General features: G+C 45.0%; 1 protein-coding gene across 2 annotated transcripts in view; it reads left to right on the top strand.

Annotated features, from left to right (window-relative positions):
* The window catches only part of NUP210L (nucleoporin 210 like), an 84,826-nt gene that overhangs the window by 46,390 nt on the left and 14,558 nt on the right, over positions 1–23,878 (top strand). For both annotated transcript variants that reach the window (XM_059413877.1, XM_059413879.1), the window contains exons 17-33: positions 5,252–5,444; positions 9,185–9,273; positions 9,461–9,565; positions 9,804–9,905; positions 10,809–10,937; positions 11,441–11,568; positions 12,322–12,454; positions 13,557–13,619; positions 13,971–14,150; positions 14,505–14,585; positions 14,667–14,798; positions 15,449–15,607; positions 16,957–17,048; positions 18,716–18,890; positions 20,194–20,369; positions 20,957–21,174; positions 23,517–23,653. In XM_059413877.1, coding sequence (XP_059269860.1) covers positions 5,252–5,444; positions 9,185–9,273; positions 9,461–9,565; positions 9,804–9,905; positions 10,809–10,937; positions 11,441–11,568; positions 12,322–12,454; positions 13,557–13,619; positions 13,971–14,150; positions 14,505–14,585; positions 14,667–14,798; positions 15,449–15,607; positions 16,957–17,048; positions 18,716–18,890; positions 20,194–20,369; positions 20,957–21,174; positions 23,517–23,653 — 2,292 coding nt within the window. The remainder of the gene's footprint in view (positions 1–5,251; positions 5,445–9,184; positions 9,274–9,460; positions 9,566–9,803; positions 9,906–10,808; positions 10,938–11,440; positions 11,569–12,321; positions 12,455–13,556; positions 13,620–13,970; positions 14,151–14,504; positions 14,586–14,666; positions 14,799–15,448; positions 15,608–16,956; positions 17,049–18,715; positions 18,891–20,193; positions 20,370–20,956; positions 21,175–23,516; positions 23,654–23,878) is intronic.

Genomic DNA, 23,878 nt, shown 5'->3' on the forward strand with positions numbered 1-23,878 from the left:
GTGATCTCTCTCTGTCAAATAAATAAATAAAATCTTTTTTTTTTAAGTATTTATTTATTTATCTGACAGACAGAGATCACAGCAGGCAGAGAGAGAGAGAGAGAGGAGGAAGCAGGCTTCCCGCAGAGCAGAGAGCCCGATGTGGGGCTCGATCCCAGGACCCTGGGATCATGACCCGAGCCGAAGGCAGAGGCTTAACCCACTGAGCCACCCAGGTGCCCCAATAAATAAAATCTTTAAAAATAAATAAATATTTCTAGTGTAACATTTTACTTCTCTTATCCTTTCATTTGCTATTTTACTTTGAATTATTTTATTAGTTATTACTCTAGGGAATACAATTAACATCTTAACATTTGACAGTCCAGTTTGGAATAATACTGACTTAATTTCAATAGTGTACAAAACCTTTGTTCCTATTAAACTCCATTTCCTCCCCTTTCTTTGTGCTGTTAGTGTCATAATCTTTATTCATGCATGATCCTCAAACAGATTTACAATTAGTGCTTTATCCATTTGTCTTTAAAATCAGACAGGAAAAAAAAAAGAATTACAAACAAAGTCATGTATGCTGTCTCTCATATTTACGTATGTAGTTACCTTTACCAGGCTCTTTATTCATTCCTTCATGGGGATTCAGGTTACTGTCTAATGACCTTTCATTTCAGCCTGAAGGAACCCCTTTTCTTTCTCGTAGGGCAGGTTTACTAGCAACAAATCCTCTCTGGTTTTGTTATATCTAGGATTATCTTAATTTCTCCTATATTTTAAAAGATTTTATTAATTTATTTGAGAGAGAGCAAGAGAACACAGAGGGAGAAGCAGACTCCGCACTGAGCAGAGAGCCCGATGCAGGACTCGATCCCAGGAGGCTGGGATCATGAGCCGAGCTGAAGGCAGACACTTAACTGACTGACCCCCCACCAGGTTCCTGCTCCTTTGTTTTGGAAGGATTATTGTGCTCAATATAGGACTCTTCATTGGCAGTCTTTTTCTCTCATCACATCTTCTATGGTTTCTGATAAAAAAGTAGGTATTAATCTTATGTCCTTCCCTTTCCGCTTTTATGACTCTCTCTTTGACTGTGCTTATGACATGTTTAGATGCACATCTCTTTGAATTTATCCTGCCTAGAGTCCTTTGTGTTTCTTGGAGGTTAAATGTTGTTCATCAGTTCAGGAAGTTTCTAGCCATTATTTTTTCAACTGTCCTTTCTTCCTCTTTTTTTTCCCTTTCTTTTCTTTGTAGGGCTCTCATTCTGCATATACGGATATACTCAATGGTGTCCTGTGGGTCTCTGATGCTATTCATTTTTCTTTATCCTTTTTTCTTGCTGTTCGTCGGACTGGATAATCTCAGCTGACCTATTTTAAAGTTCTCCTATTCTTTCTTCTGCCTATTCAGATCGGCTATTTAGTTCCTCTCGTGAATTTTTCATTGTGATTATACTCTACAATTTCAAAATTTACTTTAGTTCTTTATTGGTACCCTCTATATGCTAAGACATTATTATCATACTTTACTTAATTTAAACATAAATTTCATTAGTTCTCTGAACAAAATAGTTGATTCAAAAAGTCTATGTTTATGGGGCACCTGGGTGGTTCATCTGCCTTTGGCTCAGGTCATGATCCCAGGGGCCAGGGACTGAGTCCGTGTTGGGCTCCCTGATCAGGGGAGCCCGCTTCTCCCTCTCCCACTCCCCCTGCTTGTGTTCCCTCTCTCTGTCTCTCTCTGTCAAATAAATAAATAAAATCTTAAAAAAAAAAAGTCTTTGTCTACTAAGTCCCATGTCTGAACATCTGCAGGGACAGTGTCCTTTTTTTTTTTTTAAAGGTTTTATTTATTGAGAGAGAGAGAGAACAGAGGGAGAGGGAAAAGCAGCCACCCTGCTGAGTAGGAAGGCTGATGCAGGGCTCAATCCCAGGATCCTGAGATCACAACCTGAGCCAAAGGCAGAGGCTTAATCGACTGAGCCACCCAGGCGCCCGAACCCCAGGACAGTTTCCATTAACTGTTTTGTTCCCTATGTATGGGCTATCATTTCTTTTTCTTTTTTTAAAGATTTTTATTTATTTATTTGAGAGAGAGAGAGAGCACAAGCGGGGGTTGGGGAGGGAAAAGGAGGCTCCCCACTGAGCAAGGAGCCCAAGATAGAGGTTAATCCCAGGACCCTGGGATCATGACCCGAGCAGAAGGTAGATGCTTAACTGACTGAGCCACCCAGGTGTCCCTACTTTCTTGTTTCTTTGCATTTCTAATGATGTTTGGTCGAAAACTTGACATGTTTTTTTTTTTTTCAGATTTTATTTATTTGGTAGAGCATGCATGCTCACAAGTAGGGAGAGCAGCGGACAGAGGGAGAGGGAGAAGCAGTCTCTCCGTGGAGCAGGGATCCTGATACGGGGCTCAGTACCAGGACCCTGGGATCATGACCTGAGCTGAGGGCATATGCTTAATGGACTGAGCCACCCGGGAGCCCCAAAACATGACAGTTTAAATAGCATTAATTGTCACGGCCAGCGCAACAAATCGGCCAGGAAAACGTGAGGGCTAAGAGGATGGTGAAAGAAATTAAGAGACAAAGAGATGGGGGCAGGAGGGCCACTGAAGATGATGTCCAACAGTACCGATTTTATTCCACATCTTACAATCATTTATAAGGCAGACCAGAATAGGAGGAGTAATACATCAGTACCTAGGCAGATGACCGCAAGTTTCTATAACAAGTTTACATTAACTACCAGCAAACCTTGTGATACCAGGTAGTTTTGGTTAAAGCCATTAGCAAGACAGTGAACCAGGGAGTGGGTTATGGGCAGTACAGAACGACAAGGACCAACGGAGAACTCATGACCCTGACCACGTTGTTCCCTTCTGTAGGGGAGTATGTGCGAGTCACACAGCACAGACCCTTTCTCAGTGTTACTCAACTTTCTCATCTTTAACCTTATTACGGTGTCCGGACTTTGAAGGAGACGCAAGTCAGGGCCTGGTTGGATCCTCGGCTCCAACCATGCCATAGCCTCCAACACATAATCTAGCAATTCTGAAATCATATTGTTCCCTCACTAGGTTTTGCGGCTGTTACTGGTTTTTGTTGTGGTAGTGGTAGCTGTTCAGTGACCTTTCTAGTTCTGTAATGTCTGTATTTCTTTGTCCCTTGTGGTCACTCCAGTCTCTGCATGCTTAGCTTTGTGATCAGCTAAATTGTTGGATATCAGTTTCCTCAATTCCAGGTATTTTGGGGGGGAGTATATTAAATTTATATATAAATTCAGAACAACTGAAATTTTTTTTTAAAGATTTTATTTATTTAGGCAGAGAGGCAGGCAGAGAGAGGGAGGGAAGCAGGCCCCCTGCTAAGAGAGAGCCCGATGCGGGGCTCGATCCCAGGACCCTAAGATCATGACCTGAGCCCAAGGCAGTGGCTTAACCTACTGAGCCACCCAGGTGCCCAACAAATGAAATTTTTATGACACTGAGTCATCCTAGTCATCCTGTCCCCCCAAAATATATATATATATATGGAGAGAGAGATCAAATCTAGATCAAAAATAAAAAATAAGTATAAAGGATATTTTGAGAGACATTAGGGAAAACTGACTATATATTAGATGATATTGAATTAATATATTTTTTAAATCTTTATTTATTTATTTATTTATTTTTTAAAGATTTTATTTATTTATTTGACAGAAATTACAAGTACACTGAGAGGCAGGCAGAGAGAGAGAGAGAAGGAAGCAGGCTCCCTGCTGAGCAGAGAGCCCGACGCGGGACTCGATCCCAGGACCCTGAGATCATGACCTGAGCCGAAGGCAGAGGCTTTAACCCACTGAGCCACTCAGGCACCCCAATATTCTTTTTTTAAAAGATTTTAATTTGTTTATTTGACAGAGAGAGATCACAAGTAGGCAGAGAGGCAGGCAGGGTGGGGTGGGGGAAGCAGGCTCCCCGCTGAGCAGAGAGCCCGATGCAGGGCTCAATCCCAGGACCCTGAGATCATGACCTGAACTGCAGGCAGAGGCTGTAACCCACTGAGCCACCCAGGCGCCCCTTGAAGTAATATTCTAATGTGTGATAATATTGCTTTTGTTACTTAGAATGTTCTCATTCATAGGAATGCGTGCTAAAATATTTACGGATAAGGTGCCATGATACTTATATCATTTAGCAAAAAAGAAGAAGAAAAGACACACATAGAAATGGAGGAAGGAAAGTAGAGGGAGAAAAAGATGAGGCGAACGGTAAACCCAGAGGAAGGGCTACATTCATACTATTCTTCAACATGACTGTAGGTCTGAAAATTATCAAAGAGAGGCTCCTGGGTTCTCAGTCTGTTGAGCATCTGACTCTTGGTTTCAGCTCAGGTCAAGATCTCAAGGTCATGAAATTGAGCACCACATCGAGCTCTGTGCTCAGCAGGGAGTCTGCTTGAAATTCTTTCCCTCCCTCTACTGCCCACCCCAAATAAAAAAAATAAATCTTTTTCTTTAAATTATTGAAGATTGTATTTATTTATTTGACAGACAGAGATCACAAGTAGGCGGAGAGGCAGGCAGGGAGAGAGAGAGAGGGAAGCAGGCTCCCCGCTGAGCAGAGAGCCCGATGTGGGACTTGATCCCAGGACCCTGAGATCATGACCTGAGCCGAAGGCAGAGGCTTAATCCACTGAGCCATCCAGGAGCCTCTAAAAAAATAAATCTTAAAAAAAAAAAAAAAAAGAAAGAAAGAAAATTGTCAAAGAGAAAAGAATGGGATAAACATGAGCCCTTGCTTCAGGGGTATCTCAATGCCTCCTAAACTATTGTTTTTTTCTTTTTCTTTTTAAAAATTTTTAATAGATTTTAGTTATTTAGGGGCACCTGGGTGGCTCAGTGGGTTAAAGCCTCTGCCTTCAGCTTGGGTCATGATCCCAGGGTCCTGGGATCGAGCCCCACATTGGGCTCCCTGCTCAGCAGAGAGACTGCTTCCCTGCCTCTCTCTCTGCCTGCCTCTCTGCCTACTTGTAATCTCTGTCAAATGAATAAGTAAAATTTTTTAAAAAGAGATTTTAGTTATTTATTTGACACACAGAGAGAAAACATGAACAAGCAGTGGGAGTGGGAGAGGGAGAAACAGACTCCCTACTGAGCAGAGAGCCCGATGTGGGGCTTGATCCCAGGACCCTGGGATCATGACCTGAGCCGAAGGCAGACCCTTAACGACTAAGCCACCAGGCGCCCTTCTCTCTATTTTTCTAATGCAGATTCCTGTATCAAGCCTGAGGGACACCGTTCTGGAACTGGCAGTGTTTGATCAACACAGGAGAAAGTTTGATAATTTCAGTTCGCTAATGCTGGAATGGAAATCCTCAAATGAAACCCTAGCTCATTTCGAAAATTATAATTCCGTGGAGATGGTAGCAAAGGGTGATGGCAGTGGGCAGACTCGCCTACATGGTATTTTGGTGACTTAGAAATCCTTTTACATGTCTGCTTAGTGTTTCTGCACTGGTGCCCTTGGGTAACAGTTTATTTCAGATTTAATCATATCTCTCTTTTCATCTTTGTATGTTTTAGCAAATGTATATAAAGATTTCTTGTTGCAAAGTCAGGGTCTAGGATCCAACATTTCTCACAGGAACATAAAATTAATTTTAATCTATTTATTACATATTATTTGCCTAATGTTATAAAAATTGCATTCATTTACTAGAAAATATTTATTGAGTGACTGTTACATGTAGGACCCTGTGCTAGGCACCTGAGGATGGAGTGGCATATGAGATAGTCGTGGCCTGTGCCCTCATATGTATGTGTGTGTGTATATAAATATGTGTATATATATACGCCTCTGCCTTTGTATAAGTATTTTTTGAAGATTTTATTTATTTATTTATTTATTTATTTATTTATTATTTATTCTAGAGGCGGGTAGGGGCAGAGGGAAAGGAAGAGAGAGAATCTCAAGCAGATTCCCTGCTGAGTGTGGAGCCCAGTGCAGGGCTCGATCTTATGACCCTGAGATCAAGACCTGAGCCAAAACCAAGAGCCAGTGCTTAACTGACTGAGCCACCCAGGTGCCCCACTTAAAGACTTTAGATATTACAATTGTGTTAGGTGTTTTGAAGGACAAAGATGGGGTGCTGTAAGAGTTAGAGAACCTAACGTAGTTCAGAACAGAGAAGGCCGCCCAAGAAAATAACATTTACACTGAGACCTGAGGGGGCAGCCAAAAGGGGAGACAGAGAATACGGTGAGCGACTTTTACAGAGGGACCGGAGGGACCAGCAGGGGTTCTGAGAGAGAGCAGCAAGCCCTCACGTGGCCTCAGTCCTCCGTCCTCTTCTTGTGTCACGTTTGCCAATTCACCAAAGCAGTCACCCACCTAGACCGACACAAGGTGGACAAGCCCTGCTCAAGGACACGGGTGTAAGCAGGCAAGCTTCACCGCAGGCCAGTGACAGGGACGTCTGCCGCAGAGCGATCCCCAAGTGAAGGAAGGGGTCCAGAAGGTAACTTTTCAGTTTCCGGCATGAAGGTTTGGATGGACGGTGTAACCATTCATGGGATGAGAAACGCTTGGAGAAGGAAGAGTCAGCCTTCTCCACACACACAGGGAGTGCAGCCACAGGCCAAGTCGGAAAGCTCCGCTAGGGAACGCGGCAGCACGATATTCATGTGTATGTACTACTGTAACTGTGACACCAGCCGTGCGCTGCACTTCGTGTGAAACCTGGTAGCAAGGCGGGGCGCCCGGCTGGCTCAGTCGGTGGAGCATGCGACTCTTGATCTCAGGTTGTGGGTTCGAGTCTCACATTACCTGCAGAGATTACTTTAAAATCTTAAAAAAAAAGTAGCAAGGAAAGAGATGCTCTTTACTTGCTGTAACAGTCAACCACCAGATACTGTCTGTGCGCCCTCTCTTTCCTGATTTCATCCCTTCCTCTAACTCCGTCACTGTGTCCTCACGTCTGCCCATGTTACCACAGGAGCCTCCTGGCTGACCTCCCTGTGCCTGTGCTGCCCTCTAATCTGTCGTCCACACTGCTGTCTAGATTACCTTCCTAAAGTACAGATCCAAACCTCTTCCTTGAGAGAGGCACCTGGGGCGCCTGGCTGGCACATTCAGTTCGGCATCTGACTCTGGGTTTCAGCTCAGGTCTTGATCTCAGTGTCCTGAGATTGAGCCCCGCATCAGGCTCTGAGCTCAGTGGGGTGTCTGCTCTCTCTCTCCCTCTGCCCCGGCCCCACTCTCTCTCTGTGTCTCTCTCAACTTAAATCAATCAATCAATCTTTTCAAAAATTGTTCTGGCTACTGTGGCCTGAAGTCTACAACATGCCAAACGCCGTACCAGATGTGACCCTCGTAACAGCCCTGGTACAGTGTTACTCCCGTGATGTCAGTGTGTCCCTCCCTCATTTGTTGAGTTCTTACTATATTCAAGGTGCAGTTTTAAGCTTTGAGATTACAGCAGGAAAATAGGGGAAGCAGCAAGCTCTCTGACACCGAAGCCCAAGATGTCAGCCACTTACTGTCCTGTCACCACCCTGCTGGGGGGGACTCCCCGTGTCTTTCAGGATAAAATCCCTGTGGTCCAGCTTACCATACCAACCCCGGCCTACCTCTCTGGCTCCACCTGCTGTTACTACCCATGTATACTCTGTATTTTTCTCACACTCAACAACTTCATTTATTTATTAAAAGGGTTTTTTAAAGGTTTTATTGTTTTAAGTCATCTCTACACCCAACGTGGGGCTTGAACTGATGACCACAAGATCAAGATTGCACACTCCTCTGGCTGAGCCAGCAAGGGCCCTCTACTCACAACTCGATATCCTTCGCCATGACAAGGCTTCTCGTACCTCTTCCCTTTCACACGTTTATGTTTTCTTTTCTTGCACCGTCACGGGGCTGAAATTTTCCTCTTGCCCTCTGGAAGTTTTCTGTTCCTCGATATTACCTATCTAAGGAAAGTATTCCTTTTCTGTGCTCTGCACAGAGCAGCACTCACACTCGGTATGGTAGTGGTTGGTTTCCCTCTCAATCATCATAGTAAACCCTGCAGGCTTCTTGGAAAGCAAGGCTTGTGTTTTCTTCTTCATCTCGGCCTCCTCATCATCTGGCGCGGTCCCTGCAGTAACCCCGCAGAAAATCTGTGTTCATGGACGGCCGGAGCATCCTGTGGAGCCCCCAGACTCAGGCGCAATCATACTACTATTTGGAAGATAAAACAAAAATTGACTTAAGTGGCAGATTTATGGTAAAGTTTTAAAAAAAGAAAGAAAAAAAAGAATAAATAGGTAAAACAGAGTCAGATTACAGAAAGTGTCAAATACTAGTTGAAGGAGTTTGAATTTCTGTAATGAGGAATAGTTGTTTAAAGTGGCCCAGCTGAGGGGCGCCTGGGTGGCTCAGCTGGTTAAGTGACTTCCCCGCATCCAGCTTCCTGCTCAGCAGGGAGCCTGCTTCTCCCCCCCCCTCTCTCCCTCTCTCTCTCTCTCTCTTTTTTTTTTTTAAAGATTTTACTATTTATTTATTTGACACAGAGAGAGAGAGCACAAGAAGGGGGAGCAGCAGGCAGAGGGTGAAGGAGAAGCAGGATCTCTTCTAAGCAGAGAGCCTCATGTGGAACTTGATCCCAGGACCCTGGGAACAAGACCTGAGCCGAAGGCAGACACTTAATGGACTGAGCTACCCAGGCGCCCCCTCACTCCAATTTTTAAACTAAAAAATTTCTCCATACACGGTTATTAGTCTGTGTTTGGACCCACAGACCATTAGAGTTGGAAAGAATTTTAGACTTTGCCTAGCCCAAACCCTCATTTAAAAAAGAAACTGATGGGGCACCTGGGTGGCTCAGTGGGTTAAGCCGCTGCCTTCGGCTCAAGGTCATGATCTCAGGGTCCTGGGATCGAGCCCCACATCGGACTCTCTGCTCAGCGGGGAGCCTGCTTCCCTCCGCCCCCACCTCTGCCTGCCTCTCGGCCTACTTGTAATTTCTCTGTCAAATAAATAAAATCTTTAAAAAAATATATCAATCAACACAAAAACTCAGTTTTCTGTTTCTTGTGTTTCCCCCAGAAAGTATTTGTTATCTTCCTGCAGTAGAACATCATTTGGAAAAAAATAGGGCAGAATTTGGTTTTCTGGAGACACTTTTGTAGTCTACATGTTACCGTTTCTCACATGTCTCCAGGTCATCAGGTCCTTAAAGTACATCAGTTAAAAGGGACTGTACTCATCGGAGTCAATTTTGTGGGCTACTCAGAGAAGAAAAGTCCAGAGGTAAGAAACAGGAATCACTGAAATGTAAGGCTCTTCATTTCTAACTTTAAAAAAAGAACAAAAGTCACTACATCACTTGCAACTGATGTAGATCTGAGACCTGTGCACCTCTCTGATTCTGTTGTCTGTGGTGCATGAAAGAACTCTGGAATCTTTTCTCACCTTTGTGGTGATTGTGCATTTCTAGAAACTTTCCAACTTGCCCAGATCTGCAGCTGTGGAGCTGCTCCTGGTGGACGATGTGACCATACTGCCTGAGAATGCCACCATCTATAACCACCCTGATGTGAAGGTGAAAGTTGGAGGGGTGGAGTCAAATGGGATCACATGGGAGGGGGAGAGTGTGAGGTGACTGAGATGAACAGTAAGGCAATGAAAACAAGCTAACTTCTGTGTTGAGAATCCCTGATAAGTTTAGGTGACCTGTGCGTAATAATTAGGTGCAGCACCCTTGGTAGTCATACTGTGATAATCTTGGTTTGTTTTTGGCCCAAAGAGGATGGAGTGTTGTCTGTCTCATTTTTCCCTAGGAGATATTTAGCCTTGTGGAAGGATCTGGTTATTTTCTGGTCAACAGCAGTGAGCAGGACATTGTCACCGTCACTTACATGGAAGCAGAAAGTTCTATCCAGGTGAGGTCTAGAGATAGTCCCAGGTTGACAGTCTTGGGTTAAAGTTCATCCTTACAAGAATGATTGGAAAATTCCACTGTGAGTCTCAGACTTGTTACAAAAGTAACATTTGCCTCATTTTTTAACCTTAGTAGATTCTCCAACCCAAAACAAGCTTTTTTTTTTTTTTCTTCAACTAGCTGGGCAATTTTTGTTTCTAATGGAACCAACAGTGTAGAAGACATCTAATTATAAGATTTCCATAAAAAGAGGGTTCATTTCTATACATTTCAAAGCAAGAACTGTGGGGACAATTAGTTGCACTGTTGACTTCATAACCTGAGTGTAGGCTGTTTCTGGCCAGGGTGTGATGACTCGATATATTAAGCCGTGTTTGCAGTCAACATGCCAAGGGATTTACTTTTAATTGACGTTCAGTAATAAAAACAGTAGCTTATATTAACATATGTATGTATTTCCCTTCCTTCTAAGAGCTCAAAGAAATTTCTCTCTCCTCGGTCATACTGTTTAGCAGGGGAGATTGCAGCGCTGGGGACAGAGTTTGGAAGGACCTGTTGTGCCGGGTGGGATCCACAGCCCGTGACAGAAACAGGTTCTTCTCATGCTTCCTCCCCCACTGGTGGCTTCAGCATATCTTCATGAAATCCCTTCCCTGCTCATAATCAAGACAGCTGGATATGTACGCTGGATTCCGCTTGAATTCAGTCAGCTTAATCCTTGCTCCTTATCCTTAGTGTGTGTTATGGGTGCAGATTGTGCTGTGCCTGCACCACGCGCTGTGACCTCTCAGTTCCCATCACAAAGGAAGTAAGTGGTTGTATTTTGTGCTTTGAATGGAAATGGCTGCTATGATCATGTTTGGGGCGTGTGTCCTTCCTCACCCAGTCATCTTCTTCCTTCTAGCTAGTTCCGGTACACCCTGGGTTTCTCACCTTGGAGGTCTACGATCTGTGCTTGGCTTTCCTGGGTCCAGCAGTGGCCTACCTCAGGGTGTCAGACATACAGGAGCTGGAGCTCGATCTGATTGATAAGGTGAGAGGCATCAGAGAAGCCGGCCTCATTCGCGCTCTGTAGCCTCACTCGCAATGGTCTGTGTGGTCTGCGCGTGCAGCAGGCCTTTAGTGATGTGAGCGGAAATGCTCCTTAAAGAACCACATTCCAGGGACGCCTGGATGGCTCAGTTGGTCGGGCAGCTGCCTTCGGCTCGGGTCAAGATCCCAGCGTTCTGGGATCGAGTCCCACGTCGGGCTCCTTGCTCGGCAAGGAGCCTGCATCTCCCTCTGCCTCCATCTGCCAGTGCTCACTCTCTCTCTCTCTGACAAATAAATAAAATCTTAAAAAAAAAAAAACTGGACTATTATTTAAAAAAAAAAAGAACCACATTTCAGCATCACAGGCGACGAATAGGGTGATTTGATAAAGGGCTCACTGGGAGCATTCAGCACAAACAAAATAGTCTGTCACCCTGAAAGAGTTAGACTGTCCTTGGTGAATGAAACACTTTCACTAAAATTATTTTTCTCTTTTACTACCAGGTTGAAATAGGTAAAACTGTGTTAGTGACGGTGAGGGTTCTTGGCTCTTCCAAACGCCCATTCCGAACTAAATACTTCAGAAACATGGAGCTCAGACTGCAGTTGGCTTCTGCCGTTGTCACCCTGACGTGAGTGCCACCTCAGCGCCTCCTTCTCCCCGTGCTGGGCGTCAGGAGTCCGCTCTCCCTGCATGACTTCACATCTTCTTCGGTCCTTTTCTGCAGCCTTTCAGCCCATACTGCCCCTGTCTGCAGCCCTCCGACCCTCAGATGTGTTGTTTCGGGACAAACCCTCATGTCTTGTGAATATTTCCATTTTATGAAACTCTCCTTGGATGGTATCGTCTGGGGTGCCTCAGCCTGGAGGACCTTCAAAACTCTTATCTAGAGAGAGAGGTCCTGGTGTTCCCCTCTGCAAAAGGGGGACCCAGAACTCCAAGTTGCTCAAGTATTTATGGTTTTGTTTATGGTTTTGTTGCCTTTGTTCCTTTGGGGCCTTAGAACAAACGCTCAGCCTTCAGGAGCTTCCTGCCATTGCCATGAACTTTGTCTTGACTCTGGAAATTTATTTTCAGGCAATTCTCTTTAGCTAGAGTTAAAATGAGCAGAAAATGCTATACATCTTAGAAAGAAGCATAACTGGCTACTCTTAAAATAAAAAATATATTTTTTAAGGATTTTATTTATTCATCTTGGGAGGGGGCTTAGGGGGAGGGAAAGGGACTAGCAGACTCTGTGTAGGGCTCGGCAAGGGGCTCCGTCCCCCGCCCCAAGACCAGGACCCAAGCCAAAACCAACAGTTGGACGCTCAACTGACAGTCACCCACGTGTCCCAAAATCAAATCTTTCTTACTTACAAACACACATGTCTTGTCTTTCCAGGCTAATGGAGGAACAGGATGAATACTCTGAAAATTATATCCTTCGAGCTGTTTCTGTTGGGCAAACCACACTTGTGGCTATTGCCAGGGACAAGATGGGGAGGAAATTTACATCAGCTCCTCGCCAAATTGAGGTAAGGAAATTATCTCATCCACAGTTAGTATCGTATCTTCTTTAGCTTTATTCATCTTTTTCTGTTTAGTTTGCACAAGTTAAAAATTATTTGACTCAATAAAATGATAGTTGTCTAACTCTTGAAATAATACACAATATGTTTTAGGTTTTCGTTTTTCTGTATAAAAGTAAAATACTTCTTGTAGAAAATTTGAAAGCAAGAGAAATAATAAAGATGCAGAGTGAAAGTCACCTATGATTCCACTACTTAGAGGCAACCGTTCATTATTAATAACCCTTCACTTCTTCCCCATGCCTATTCAACATGGATGAATCATACTGCTTTTTTCATCTTAATCCTTTATCAAAAGTATTTTTTATGTCATTAAAAGCTCATTGTTGGCCAGGTGTTGGCAATTATTGAAGCTGGGTAATAGGTATCTGTACCTGAGAGTTATTATACTGCTTTCTCTACTTTTATATATGTTGGGAAAAAAGTATAAAAGAAAGATTATTATAAACATAACTTGAATGACCACTTTTAGGGCACCTGGGTGGCTCAGTCGGTTAAGTATCTGACTTTGGCACAGGTCATGATCTCAGGATCAAGTCCCATGGGGTTCTCTGCTCAGCGGGGAGTCTGCTTCTCCCTCTCCCTCTCCTCTGTGCCCTCCGTCCACTCTCTCTCTCTCACGTAAATAAATACAGGGGCGCCTGGGTGGCTCAGTGGGTTAAAGCCTCTGCCTTCAGCTCTGGTCATGATCTCAGGGTCCTGGGATCGAGCCCCGCCTCGGGCTCTCTGCTCAGCAGGAAGCCTGTTTCCCCCTCTCTCTCTGCCTCCTCGTAACCTCTGTCTGTCAAATAAATAAAATCCTTTTTAAAAAAAGGAAAATAAACAAAATCTTTTTTTAAATGACCACTTTTATTCCAATAAGTGGACATAAATTTTTTTAAGCATTCTCATTTATTTTTTGCTATTGTAAATAAAAGATATATCTATAAATAAAGTTAAATACATGTCTGTGTATAGGATTTTTTCCCCCTAGAATAAGCTGCATGATCATTTATTATGAAATTGATTCTGGTCTGTCCCTGTTGTCTTTTTGGTCTTTTCCTTCAAGGTGTTTCCTCCCTTCAGACTTGTTCCAGAGAAAATGACACTGATCCCAGCTAACATGATGCAGGTGATCTCAAAGTCCGGAAACTCGATGTCCCCTTTCTTCTCACCCTGCTCTGCCCCGCCCTCCGCGGTGCGCGCTCTTCTTCCTACTGGCGTCCTCTTGTCTACTCCCGCCAAGTACAGCAGGACCCGATAAAGAAGAAAATTAGTACCTTCACGTCCCCTAATGAACAGGGTATCACCCACCTCTGGGAACACCAGATCATATGTGGCACTTGTGTTTCTTCTCCATATGAGTTGCTGTGGGACGTGTCCTCTGGGAAGTGGCAGGGAGCACTTGCTCGGACAAGTGCTGGGAGAAGAGATGGGATTTCTCCCCGTGTTCCAGGCCTCTGCTTGCATGTGTCAATTCTAGGTCATGTCTGAAGGCGGCCCCCAGCCGCAATCTATCATCCACTTCTCCGTCAGTAACCAGACGGTGGCTGTGGTGAATAGGCGGGGGCAAGTCACAGGGAAGGTAGTCGGCACAGCTGTGGTCCACGGCACCATCCAGACAGTAAATGAAGATACTGGCAAAGTCATTGTGTTTTCCCAGGTATTGGTTCTTTGCTCTGCTTCCACTTTTCTATCTGGGAGCCAAATTGGGACATGGCGGGGGGCGCCGAGGGAGGGTGTCAGTAGCTCAGAAAAACCCCTGGAGCCCCTTACGTGGCGTTCTCTTAACCAAGCACGGGAAGTATGTAGTCTTCCGTGAAAACCCCCCAGAGTGCTGGCATTGGTGTAAGACCTAGTCCCTCTCTTTAGGAACTGTTTAGGGAACAAAAACAAGCACATCTACTGGCATACATTTTGCTGAGTGCCCCAGACCACAACAGGCTAGTCAGCGCCAGTGTCCTCTGCCCCGCACAGACTCCCTCTTAGCCTGCGCTTGCTTCTACCCGTGGGGCAGGATGAAGTGCACGTTGAAGTGGTCCAGCTCAGGGCCGTGAGGGTCCTTGCAGCCGCCACTCGACTCGTCACAGCAACTGAGGTCGGTAAGGGGGTTCTGTTCTCGGCGCGCTCTGGCAGTGCCAGCTGGGCAGGACATACAGCACATACATCTTCTTTTCAGATGCCAGTTTATGTCATGGGAGTGACCAGTACCCAGACCCCTTTTTCCTTCAGCAACGCCAACCCTGGACTCACATTCCATTGGTCCATGAGCAAAAGGGACGTATTGGATCTAGTACCCAGGCATTCGGAGGTATGAATGTCTCTTTGTTACGTCATCTCGGGGACATCGATAGTAGATTCACCTTATTTCATCAAGTTTGAGACTGATCTCACTTTCTAAACTCCACAGTCTCACTGTTTATCTCCCTGCCCCCTTGTTCTCTGAACTCTAGAAACCTATAAATCATATGAAGCGTTCAACTGGAGAACTCAGATAATTCTATGTAATTTTTAATATACTTTGCTAGAATGAGTTCTCCAAAAAATGTTCCCTTTAATATTGTATTTGTGAGCATTTGACTGTGTTCCATGAGCAATAACATGTCAGGAACACAAGGTGCACATGTTTGACGGCTTCGCGTCGCCGTGCTCCACAGATCCTGCAAGTTTTTACAAACGGAAGCTTTGTAGCAACCACATGTCTATTGGTGCCATTTTTTTTTAAGGGTTTTTATTTATTTATTTGACAGACAGATCACAAGTAGGCAGAGAGGCAGGCAGAGAGAGAGGAAGAAACAGGCTCCCTGCCAAGCAGAGAGCCTGACATGGGGCTCGAAGCCAGGACCCCAGGATCATAACCTGAGTGGAAGGCAGAGGCTTTAACCCACTGAGCCACCCAGGTGCCCCGAGCACAGTGATTATTAATGAATATTTCTTAATCCATTCCTGACTGTTTTCCAGGTTTTCCTACAGCTCCCGGTAGAAAATAACTTTGCCATGGTTGTCCACACAAAAGCAGCTGGTCGGACCAGTATCAAAGTCACTGTCCGCTGTATGAACAGTTCCTCTGGGCAGCTTGAGGGGAATTTATTAGAATTGTCTGATGAAGTTCAGATTCTGGTAAGGTCCCAAACCTAAATTTTGTTTTTACATATCAAGGAGAAGAAAGTTATATTCTCTTATCATCCATGTGGAGCTTGGTCTGGATAGAGGTAGAGAAAGTGCTCGAGGGAGCCCTAGAACAAGCTCAGAGTTTCTAGAGCTTCGTCATTCTTCCTAGTTGCATCTCTATAAGTACTGATATTAGAAACTGTAAGAATATGCACTCCCCTCACCTACCCACACAATAAACACAGGATACCAAAGCAGAATTAACTAAAGAGGGACTCATTTCTGAGCTGCTCTGCCTAACACAAATATTGTGATACCATCCACTTAGGGGATCTAACCCTAACTTCCAGGAGTGTGAAGAGCATGGATGGTTGGTTTCCACGGGTTTCTCAGACTGAAAGCTAACTGGCCCTATTGTTTTTAGTGTTCAAAAGAAAAATGATCATCTTTGGAGGGCGAATAAGTTTCTCTGCCTCTGAGTTTAGGACTGATTTTTTTTTCCTTTTTCTATTCTTCTCCTTTATTTTGGTTTTGTTTCTCTGATTCAGTGAGGGGTAGAGGAAAGCGCATTTTACTAGGAAGTAGAAAACCTGAATAATGTTCCTTCCTAATTTATTATTGTAGGTTTTTGTTCTCAAATCTCTTTTCAGGTAACAAGAACTAAAGTTAGAAATTTCAAAATTATGGGGCACCTGGGTGGCTCAGTGAGTTGGGCCTCTGCCTTGGGCTCCAGTCGTGGTCCCAGGGTCCTGGGATCGAGCCCTGCATCGGGCTCTCTGTTCAGCGGGGAGCCCACTTCCCCCTCTCTCTCTGCCTGCCTCTCTGCCTACTTGTGACCTTTGTCTGTCAAATAAATAAATAAAATCTTTAAAAAAGAAAAAAAATTTTCAAAATTATTTTATTTTATTTTTTTAAGATTTTATTTATTTTTTTTGACAGAGATCACAAGTAGACAGAGAGGCAGGCAGAGAGAGAGAGGAGGAAACAGGCTTCCCGCTGAGCAGAGAGTCTGATATGGGGACTCGATCCCAGGACCCTGAGATCATGACCTGAGCCCAAGGCAGAGGCTTAACCCACTGAGCCACCCAGGCGCCCCTCAAAATTATTTTATACCTAATATCTAAGTGATACAGAGGATGTGGTAGTCAGTGTGGCTTCATCAGGAGTGGGGCTAATATTAGATTTGTGTTCTAGAACACCGAGGCATGTTTTAAGTGTCGGGCTCACTTGACAAAGAGTGTTGTGGGCCCTCAGGCCAAGCTAAAATGATGTAGATGTTGATTTGTAGTTGATATGTGAGCAAAGGTTATAGTTTTGTCTTTTCCAGAAATGAGGAAGACATTATTTTCTCACTTTAGGTGTTTGAGAAACTCCAACTGTTCTTTCCGGAGTGCCAGCCTGAGCAAATTCGGATGCCCATGAACTCCCAGCTCAGACTCCACACCAACAGGTGAGGAATTAGGGAAGGGCAGGCCAGGTTCCAGCCTTACCATTAGGAACATGGAAAGAACTCTTGCCTTCTAGGTGATTTTTCTAATCCAGAAATAAGATTTTTTAATCTTAATTTTAATCTAAATTTTTTTTTTTAAAGATTTTATTTATTTATTTGACAGAGAGAAATCACAAGTAGATGGAGAGGCAGGCAGAGAGAGAGGAGGAAGCAGGCTCCCCGCTGAGCAGAGAGCCCGATGCGGGACTCGATCCCAGGACCCTGAGACCATGACCTGAGCCGAAGGCAGCGGCTTAACCCACTGAGCCACCCAGGCGCCCCTAAAAATCTTTTTTTAAGACTTTAGAGAGGTGGGGCACCTGTAAATAAATAAGTAAAATCTTTAAAAAAAAAAAAAAGGTTTTAGAATGAGGGAGCACAAGCAAGGGGAGGGGCAGAGGCAGAGGGAGAAGCAGGCTCCCCTTTGACCACGGGCCCGATGTGGGACTCAATCCCAGGACCCAGGAATCATGACCTGAGCCGAATGCTTCACCAACTGAGCCACCCAGGCACCCCCAAATTAACCATTTTATTTATTTTTAAAAAGATTTTATTTATTTATTTGACAGAGAGATAGAGCACAATTAAGCAGAGAGGCAGGCAGAGGGAGAAAGAGAAACAGGCTCTCCTCTGAGCAGGGAGCCCAACATGGGGATCTATTCCAGGACCCCAAGACCATGACCTGAGCCAGAGGCAGACGGCTAACAACTGAGCCACCCAGGTGCCCCAGATTAACCATTTTAAAATGGACGATTTTGTGGCGTTTAGTGCATCACAGTATTGCGCAACCCTCACCTCTGTCCAGTTCCAGGACATTTTCATCACCACCAAAGAAGATCTACTAACCTATTTAGTTGAGAGACAGAGAGGGAGCGAGAGCAAGCATGAGTATGGGGAGGGGCAGTGGGAGAGGGAGAAGCAGACTCCCTGCTAAGTATCGAGCCTGACTGGGGTTCGATCCCAGAACCCTGAGATCATGACCTGAGCCACCTATTCATTTCAATAGGCGCCCCCATTTCATTTCTGTTAATGACTAAATCGTAGTCTGCGGTATGGGTATAACATACTTAGTTTATCCATTCATCTGTTGTTGGACATTTGGGTTGTTTTTCCCTTTGGCTTTTGTGAATATTACACTACTATGAATAATCACACAGAACTATTTATTTAAATATCTGTTTCAGTCCTTTTAGCTGAATTTTAAATTTATTTTTATTATTTTTTAAAGATTTTATTTATTTGAGAGAGAGAGCAGGGAGAGAGAGCACGAGTGAGGGTGGAAGGGCAGAGGGAGGAGAAGCAGGCTCCCCACTGAGCAGGGAGCCCCATGTGGGCTCGATCCCAGGCCCCTAGGATCATGACCTGAGCGGAAGGCAGAGGCTTAACTGACTGAGCCATCCAGGAGCCTCTAGCTGAATGATTTTTAATGATAAATATGTAGTCGGATATGGTTTTTAGAGAGACAGGCGTAACCCAAACGCAGACGCTTACTTGAGGAACAAATAAGCACATGGCATGGAGAATGGCAAGTGGTTTCCTCGGAGTAGTTTCTGACAGTAACCCTGCCACTCTCCTTTCTTTCTGGTCGCAGTCCCCAAGAGATGCCACCTGTTCCATTTGTTCCCTAGGGAAGGGGCCGCCTTTGTGACTTCCCGTGTTCTCAAGTGTTTCCCTAATTCGTCTGTCATCGAGGAGGACGGTGAAGGGCTCCTGAAAGCTGGTTCCATTGCAGGTACTGCTGTGTTGGAAGTCACGTCTGTAGAACCTTTTGGAGTCAACCAGACAACCATAACTGGAGTTCAGGTGAGTTCAGGGACTTGCTCAAGAAAAAATAAAAGGAAGGGGCGCCTGGGTGGCTCAGTGGGTGGCTCAGTGGGTTAAAGCCTCCGCCTTCGGCTCAGGTCATGATCTCAGGGTCCTGGGATCGAGCCCCGCATCGGGCTCTCTGCTCAGCAGGGAGCCTGCTTCCTCCCTCTCTCCGCCTGCCTCTCTGCCTGCTTGTGATCTCTCTCTGTCAAATAAATAAATAAAATCTTTAAAAGAAAAAAAAAATAAAAGGAATACCATGGCCTTGAAGAGGCAGATTTCCTGATTTAAGAACGAGGAACTTCCCTGGAAGTCAGAATGAACTGTAAGATAGAAGACAGTCTTGACATGGACATAAGCCATCAAATTAAAAGTGACCTTTAGAGCCCTTGTTATAAAAGGGATCAGCCTCAAATTGGTGCACTTCTGAGCAGTGTTGGCAAAGGGGTGTGGGGCAAGGTAGAACTATTGCTACCAAAATTAGGCTTTGTTACTAGAATTTAAAAATTCAGTCTAACATAGGGTGGCACATTGAGTTAAGCATCCAACTCTTGGTTTTGGCTCAGGTCATGATCTCAGTGTTGTAAGATCGAACCCTGTGTCAGGCTCCATGCTGGGGATGGAGTCTGCTTGAGATTCTCGCTCTCCATGGGTTGCCTGGGTGGCTCAAGTCAGTTAAGCCGCTGCCATTGGCTCAGGTCATGATCCCAGGGTCCTGGGATCGAGCCCCGCATCCGGCTCCCTGCTCAGTGGGGAGCCTGCTTCCCTCTCATTCTCTCTCTCTCTCTCAAATAAATAAATAATTTTTTAAAAAAGATTTTATTTCTTTATTTGACAGTGAGAGAGGGAACACAAGCAGGGGGAGTGGGAGAGGGAGAAGCAGGCCTCTTGCCAAGCAGGGAGCCCGATGTGGGGCTTGATCCCAGGACTCTGGGATCATGACCTGAGCCAAAAGCAGATGCTTAATGACGGAGCCACTCAGCTGCCCCAATAAATAAAATCTTAAATATATATATATACTCTGTCTCTTCTTCTGCCCCTCCCCCTGCTTGTCCGTGTGCACTCTCTCTCTCAAGTAAATAAATAAAATCTTAAAAAGAAAGTTCCAACTTCTCTCCACATTCTCTCAGCTTTAATAATTAAGGGGCCATTTCCTGTACTATTGTATTTCTTATTCAACTCTGACTTAAGTCATCCCTTATGAGGAGCTGTTTCCTATGAAAGAAGAACCCCGTTTTTACCGCGGCCTGTGAACTTCAGAATCTGTCGCAGCTCCTCTCCAGTGGCCCTGCTCCCACAGGTGGCACCAGTGGCATACCTGCGGATGAGCAGCCAACCCAAGCTGTACGCCGCCCGTGGGAGGGCTCTGCCGGCGTTTCCTGTGGGCATGTCTCTCACCTTCGCTGTCCAGTTCTATAACAGCATTGGAGAGAAGTTCCACACACACAACACCCAGCTTCATCTGGCTCTGAACAGGTGCGGAGTCGAAGGAATGATACCCACGTTGGGGGAGAAACTGTGCAGATAGGCTAGGGTTATCCAGTAAATTCTCATGTTCTCAACTCAGAACCTGATATTTATTTCTTTCATTAGGATGGGAAACACCAGATGGTGCTGGTTGTTTAATGAAGAAGTATTTCAGGGTGTTTTCAATCTGTCAAGCCCTAGTTCACAGGAAGCCTCCATAGGGAGCTGGTAGGAGTATTATCAAAAAGCTGTACTGGGCGCCTGGGTGGCTCAGTCGGTTAATCATCCAACTCTCGATCTCAGCTCAGGTCTTGATCTCAAGGCTGTGAGTTCAAGTCATGCTGGGCATGGAACCTACCTTAAAAAAAAAAAAAAAAAGCTTTACTGGAAAACAAATTTTTAACTTAATATAAAAGGGCTTACTGGGTACTCTGCATATAATAGACCTGACCCTTGGCCACTCATTGCTTGGCCTCCACCGTAGAATTCTTTCTGAACCTTTGAGCTGTTGAATAGAAAATGCTGTGATGAGCTCTGAACTGTGTCCTAACAGTGATCTTTCAGAGATGACCTGCTACTTTCTTATCTCCTTTCAGAGATGACCTGCTACTTATTGGGCCAGGGAATAGGAACTATACTTATGTGGCCCAGGCAGTGAACACAGGAGTGACGCTTGTGGGAATCTGGGACCGGAGACACCCAGGTGTGGCAGATTACATCCCGGTTGCTGTGGAGCACGCCATCACGCCAGACACCCAGCTCACCTTTGTGGGAGACGTCATCTGCTTCAGGACACACCTCCTCAACCACAATGGTCTGGATACCTTCCCTTTCTTTTTTTCTTTTAAAGATTTTATTTATTTATTTGACAGACAGAGATCACAAGCAGGTAGAGAGGCAGGCAGAGAGAGAGGGAGAAGCAGACTCCCCGCTGAGCAGAGAGCCCGAGGCGGGGCTGGATCCCAGGACCTGAGATTGTGACCCAAGCCAAAGGCAGTGGCTTAACCCACGGAGCCACCCAGGTGCCCCTTCCCTTTCTTAACTTCACAGCTGACAGGTGAGAAAACAACTCATCCCTTAGATCATTCTTTCAAAATGATTTAAAATCTGAGGGCCTGGGACGCCTGGGGGGCTCAGTTGGTTAAGCGGCTGCCTTCGGCTCAGGTCATGATCCCAGCGTCCTGGGATCGAGTCCCACATCAGGCTCCTTGCTCAGCAAGGGAGCCTGCTTCTCCCTCTGCCTCTGCCTGCCTCTCTGTCTGCCTGTGCTCGCTCTCTCCCCCTCTCTCTCTCTGATAAATAAATTTTAAAAATCTTAAAAAAAAAAAAATCTGAGGGCCTAGCATATCCTGGATGGCTCAGTCAGTAGAGTGTGCAACTCTTGATCTTGGAGCTTTGGTTTAAGCCCCATGTTGGGTGCAGAGATTATTAAAAAAATAAAATAAAATAGGGACGCCTGGGTGGCTCAGTTGGTTAAGCAGCTGCCTTCGGCTCAGGTCATGATCCCAGCATCCTGGGATCGAGTCCCGCATCGGGCTCCTTGCTCAGCGGGGAGTCTGCTTCTCCCTCTGCCTCTGCCTGCCACTCTGTCTGCCTGTGCTCACTCTCTCTGACAAATAAATAAGTAAAATCTTAAAAAAAAAAATAAAATGAAATATTTTTTTTAAAAAGATCTGTTTATTTGAGAGAGAGAGAGAGAGAGAGAGAGAGAGGTGGGGGGAGGGGCAGATGGAGAGGGAGAGAATCAAATTGCAGATTCCCCACAAGCATGGAGCCTAAGGGTGGAGCTTGATCCCACAGCTCTTGAGATTATGACCTGAGCCAAAATCAAGAATTGAATATTTGATCAACTGAACATTCAGGTGTCCCCAAAAATAAAATCTTTAAAAAAAAATATTGAGGGTCTCTCTAGGAATATTGGTCATGCACCTCCTGGTCGCATAGCTCACTGTATTATTACGCAGGTGGTGTGGGTACCTTGTCTTCTCGCCCCTTCCCAGCTTCTGAAGGAGGGGAGTCGGTAAGTTGAAGAGTGTAAAGGATGCGCTGAAGTGAAGGAAAATGCAGTAAGGCTTTAGTTCTAGGAACCAATTGTGAGTACACTGTTTTGTGAGACACATTTGAAGGCCTACCTCTTAAATACATCATCAGCATAGTAAGGTTTGGCCTTGTACTGGGCTAGACTATACTCTCGATCAACAAAGCATTTCTGCCCTAAAAAGTGCTATTGAGCGCAAGAACATCAGTCTTTGGTTAATAAATGAGTATCGGTTCTCTGGGTTTACTGAGAGCATATTCCAAAGCTAAGTGCCCTGCCTGGGTGTGTGCGTCCCGATCCTCCCTCCGAGCAGGACTAGGGCACGTTGTATGGCCCTGTGACCTCTTCTGGGAACTGCGGATCCATGTGGGTACAGTGATGTGATGTGAGGCCAGAGTCTGTATATTCAGGGCTTGACTGAGAGGGAGTCCACTCGGCTCAGGTCAGATCCCCCAATCCTATAAGGGCTGATTTGCAAGCAATCACCACGAACATGGAACCCAGGGCCATTGAGCTAGCCCTGCTTTAGGGCTGACGGAGTTACAATCTTATGATTGTTACTCTCTTGTCAGTGAAAGACTCTTTTGCTAGATTTTGTTAGGACTGCCCTATCTTTCATTCTGGAATACTCTGACTTTCTAAATCTATACCACTTTGAATGGGAAGCAAAAGGACCCATACCAGGATCAGTAATCGAACGCCAACTCCAGGTAGCATTTCTCTGCCACTTTGAGACTGAAGCCAAAGCAAACAAACCTTCCTTGCCAGCTGTCACCTTTTTGCGGTCTTCTGCTGATACCTATCAGTAGCTGAAAGAGAGTTACTCCTGTGTGTAAAAGAATTTTTCCTATTTCCTAAGAACAGTTAGATCCTCCAACTAAGTAGCTCCTTCTGTGATTCTGAGGTAATCCTTGTTTTATATTGTGGGTATGATGGGGGAATTGTGGGTATTTCAGGGGAGCCTGAAAATAAAGTTATCTTCAAAGCTGAATGTTCCTCCTAGGAAAAGATACCTGTGTGCTTGAAAGGTGTGCTGATACAGAGTCTGCATAAGGGCAGAGTGACCTTCCATTTAGATCAGAGGTTGCAACCAAGTGCTTTCTCTTGTCCTTTCCTAGGTGAACCTGGGATTTGGATGATTTCTGCTGATAACATTCTACAAGCAGACACTGGCACCGGAGTGGGAGTGGCCAGGAGTCCAGGAATAGCAACAGTCTTTCATGACATCCCAGGAGTGGTAAAAACATATCGAGAGGTAACCCTAACAAGGCCAGGGTGATTATTTCCATATTTGGGGATATGCATATAGAATATATTTATCTGAGGAAAAGATATATACTGACATGTCAGATATAAAGCCAGCCAGAAAACTTTGGAATACAAAGCTAAACGTGATTAGGAGGCGCCTGGGTAGCTCAGTCGTTAAGCGTCTGCCTTTGGCTTGGGTCATGATCACAGGGTCCTGGGATTGAGCCTCACA

The sequence above is a fragment of the Mustela nigripes genome, chromosome 10 (genome assembly GCF_022355385.1).
Source record: "Mustela nigripes isolate SB6536 chromosome 10, MUSNIG.SB6536, whole genome shotgun sequence".
Lineage (NCBI taxonomy): Eukaryota > Metazoa > Chordata > Mammalia > Carnivora > Mustelidae > Mustela > Mustela nigripes.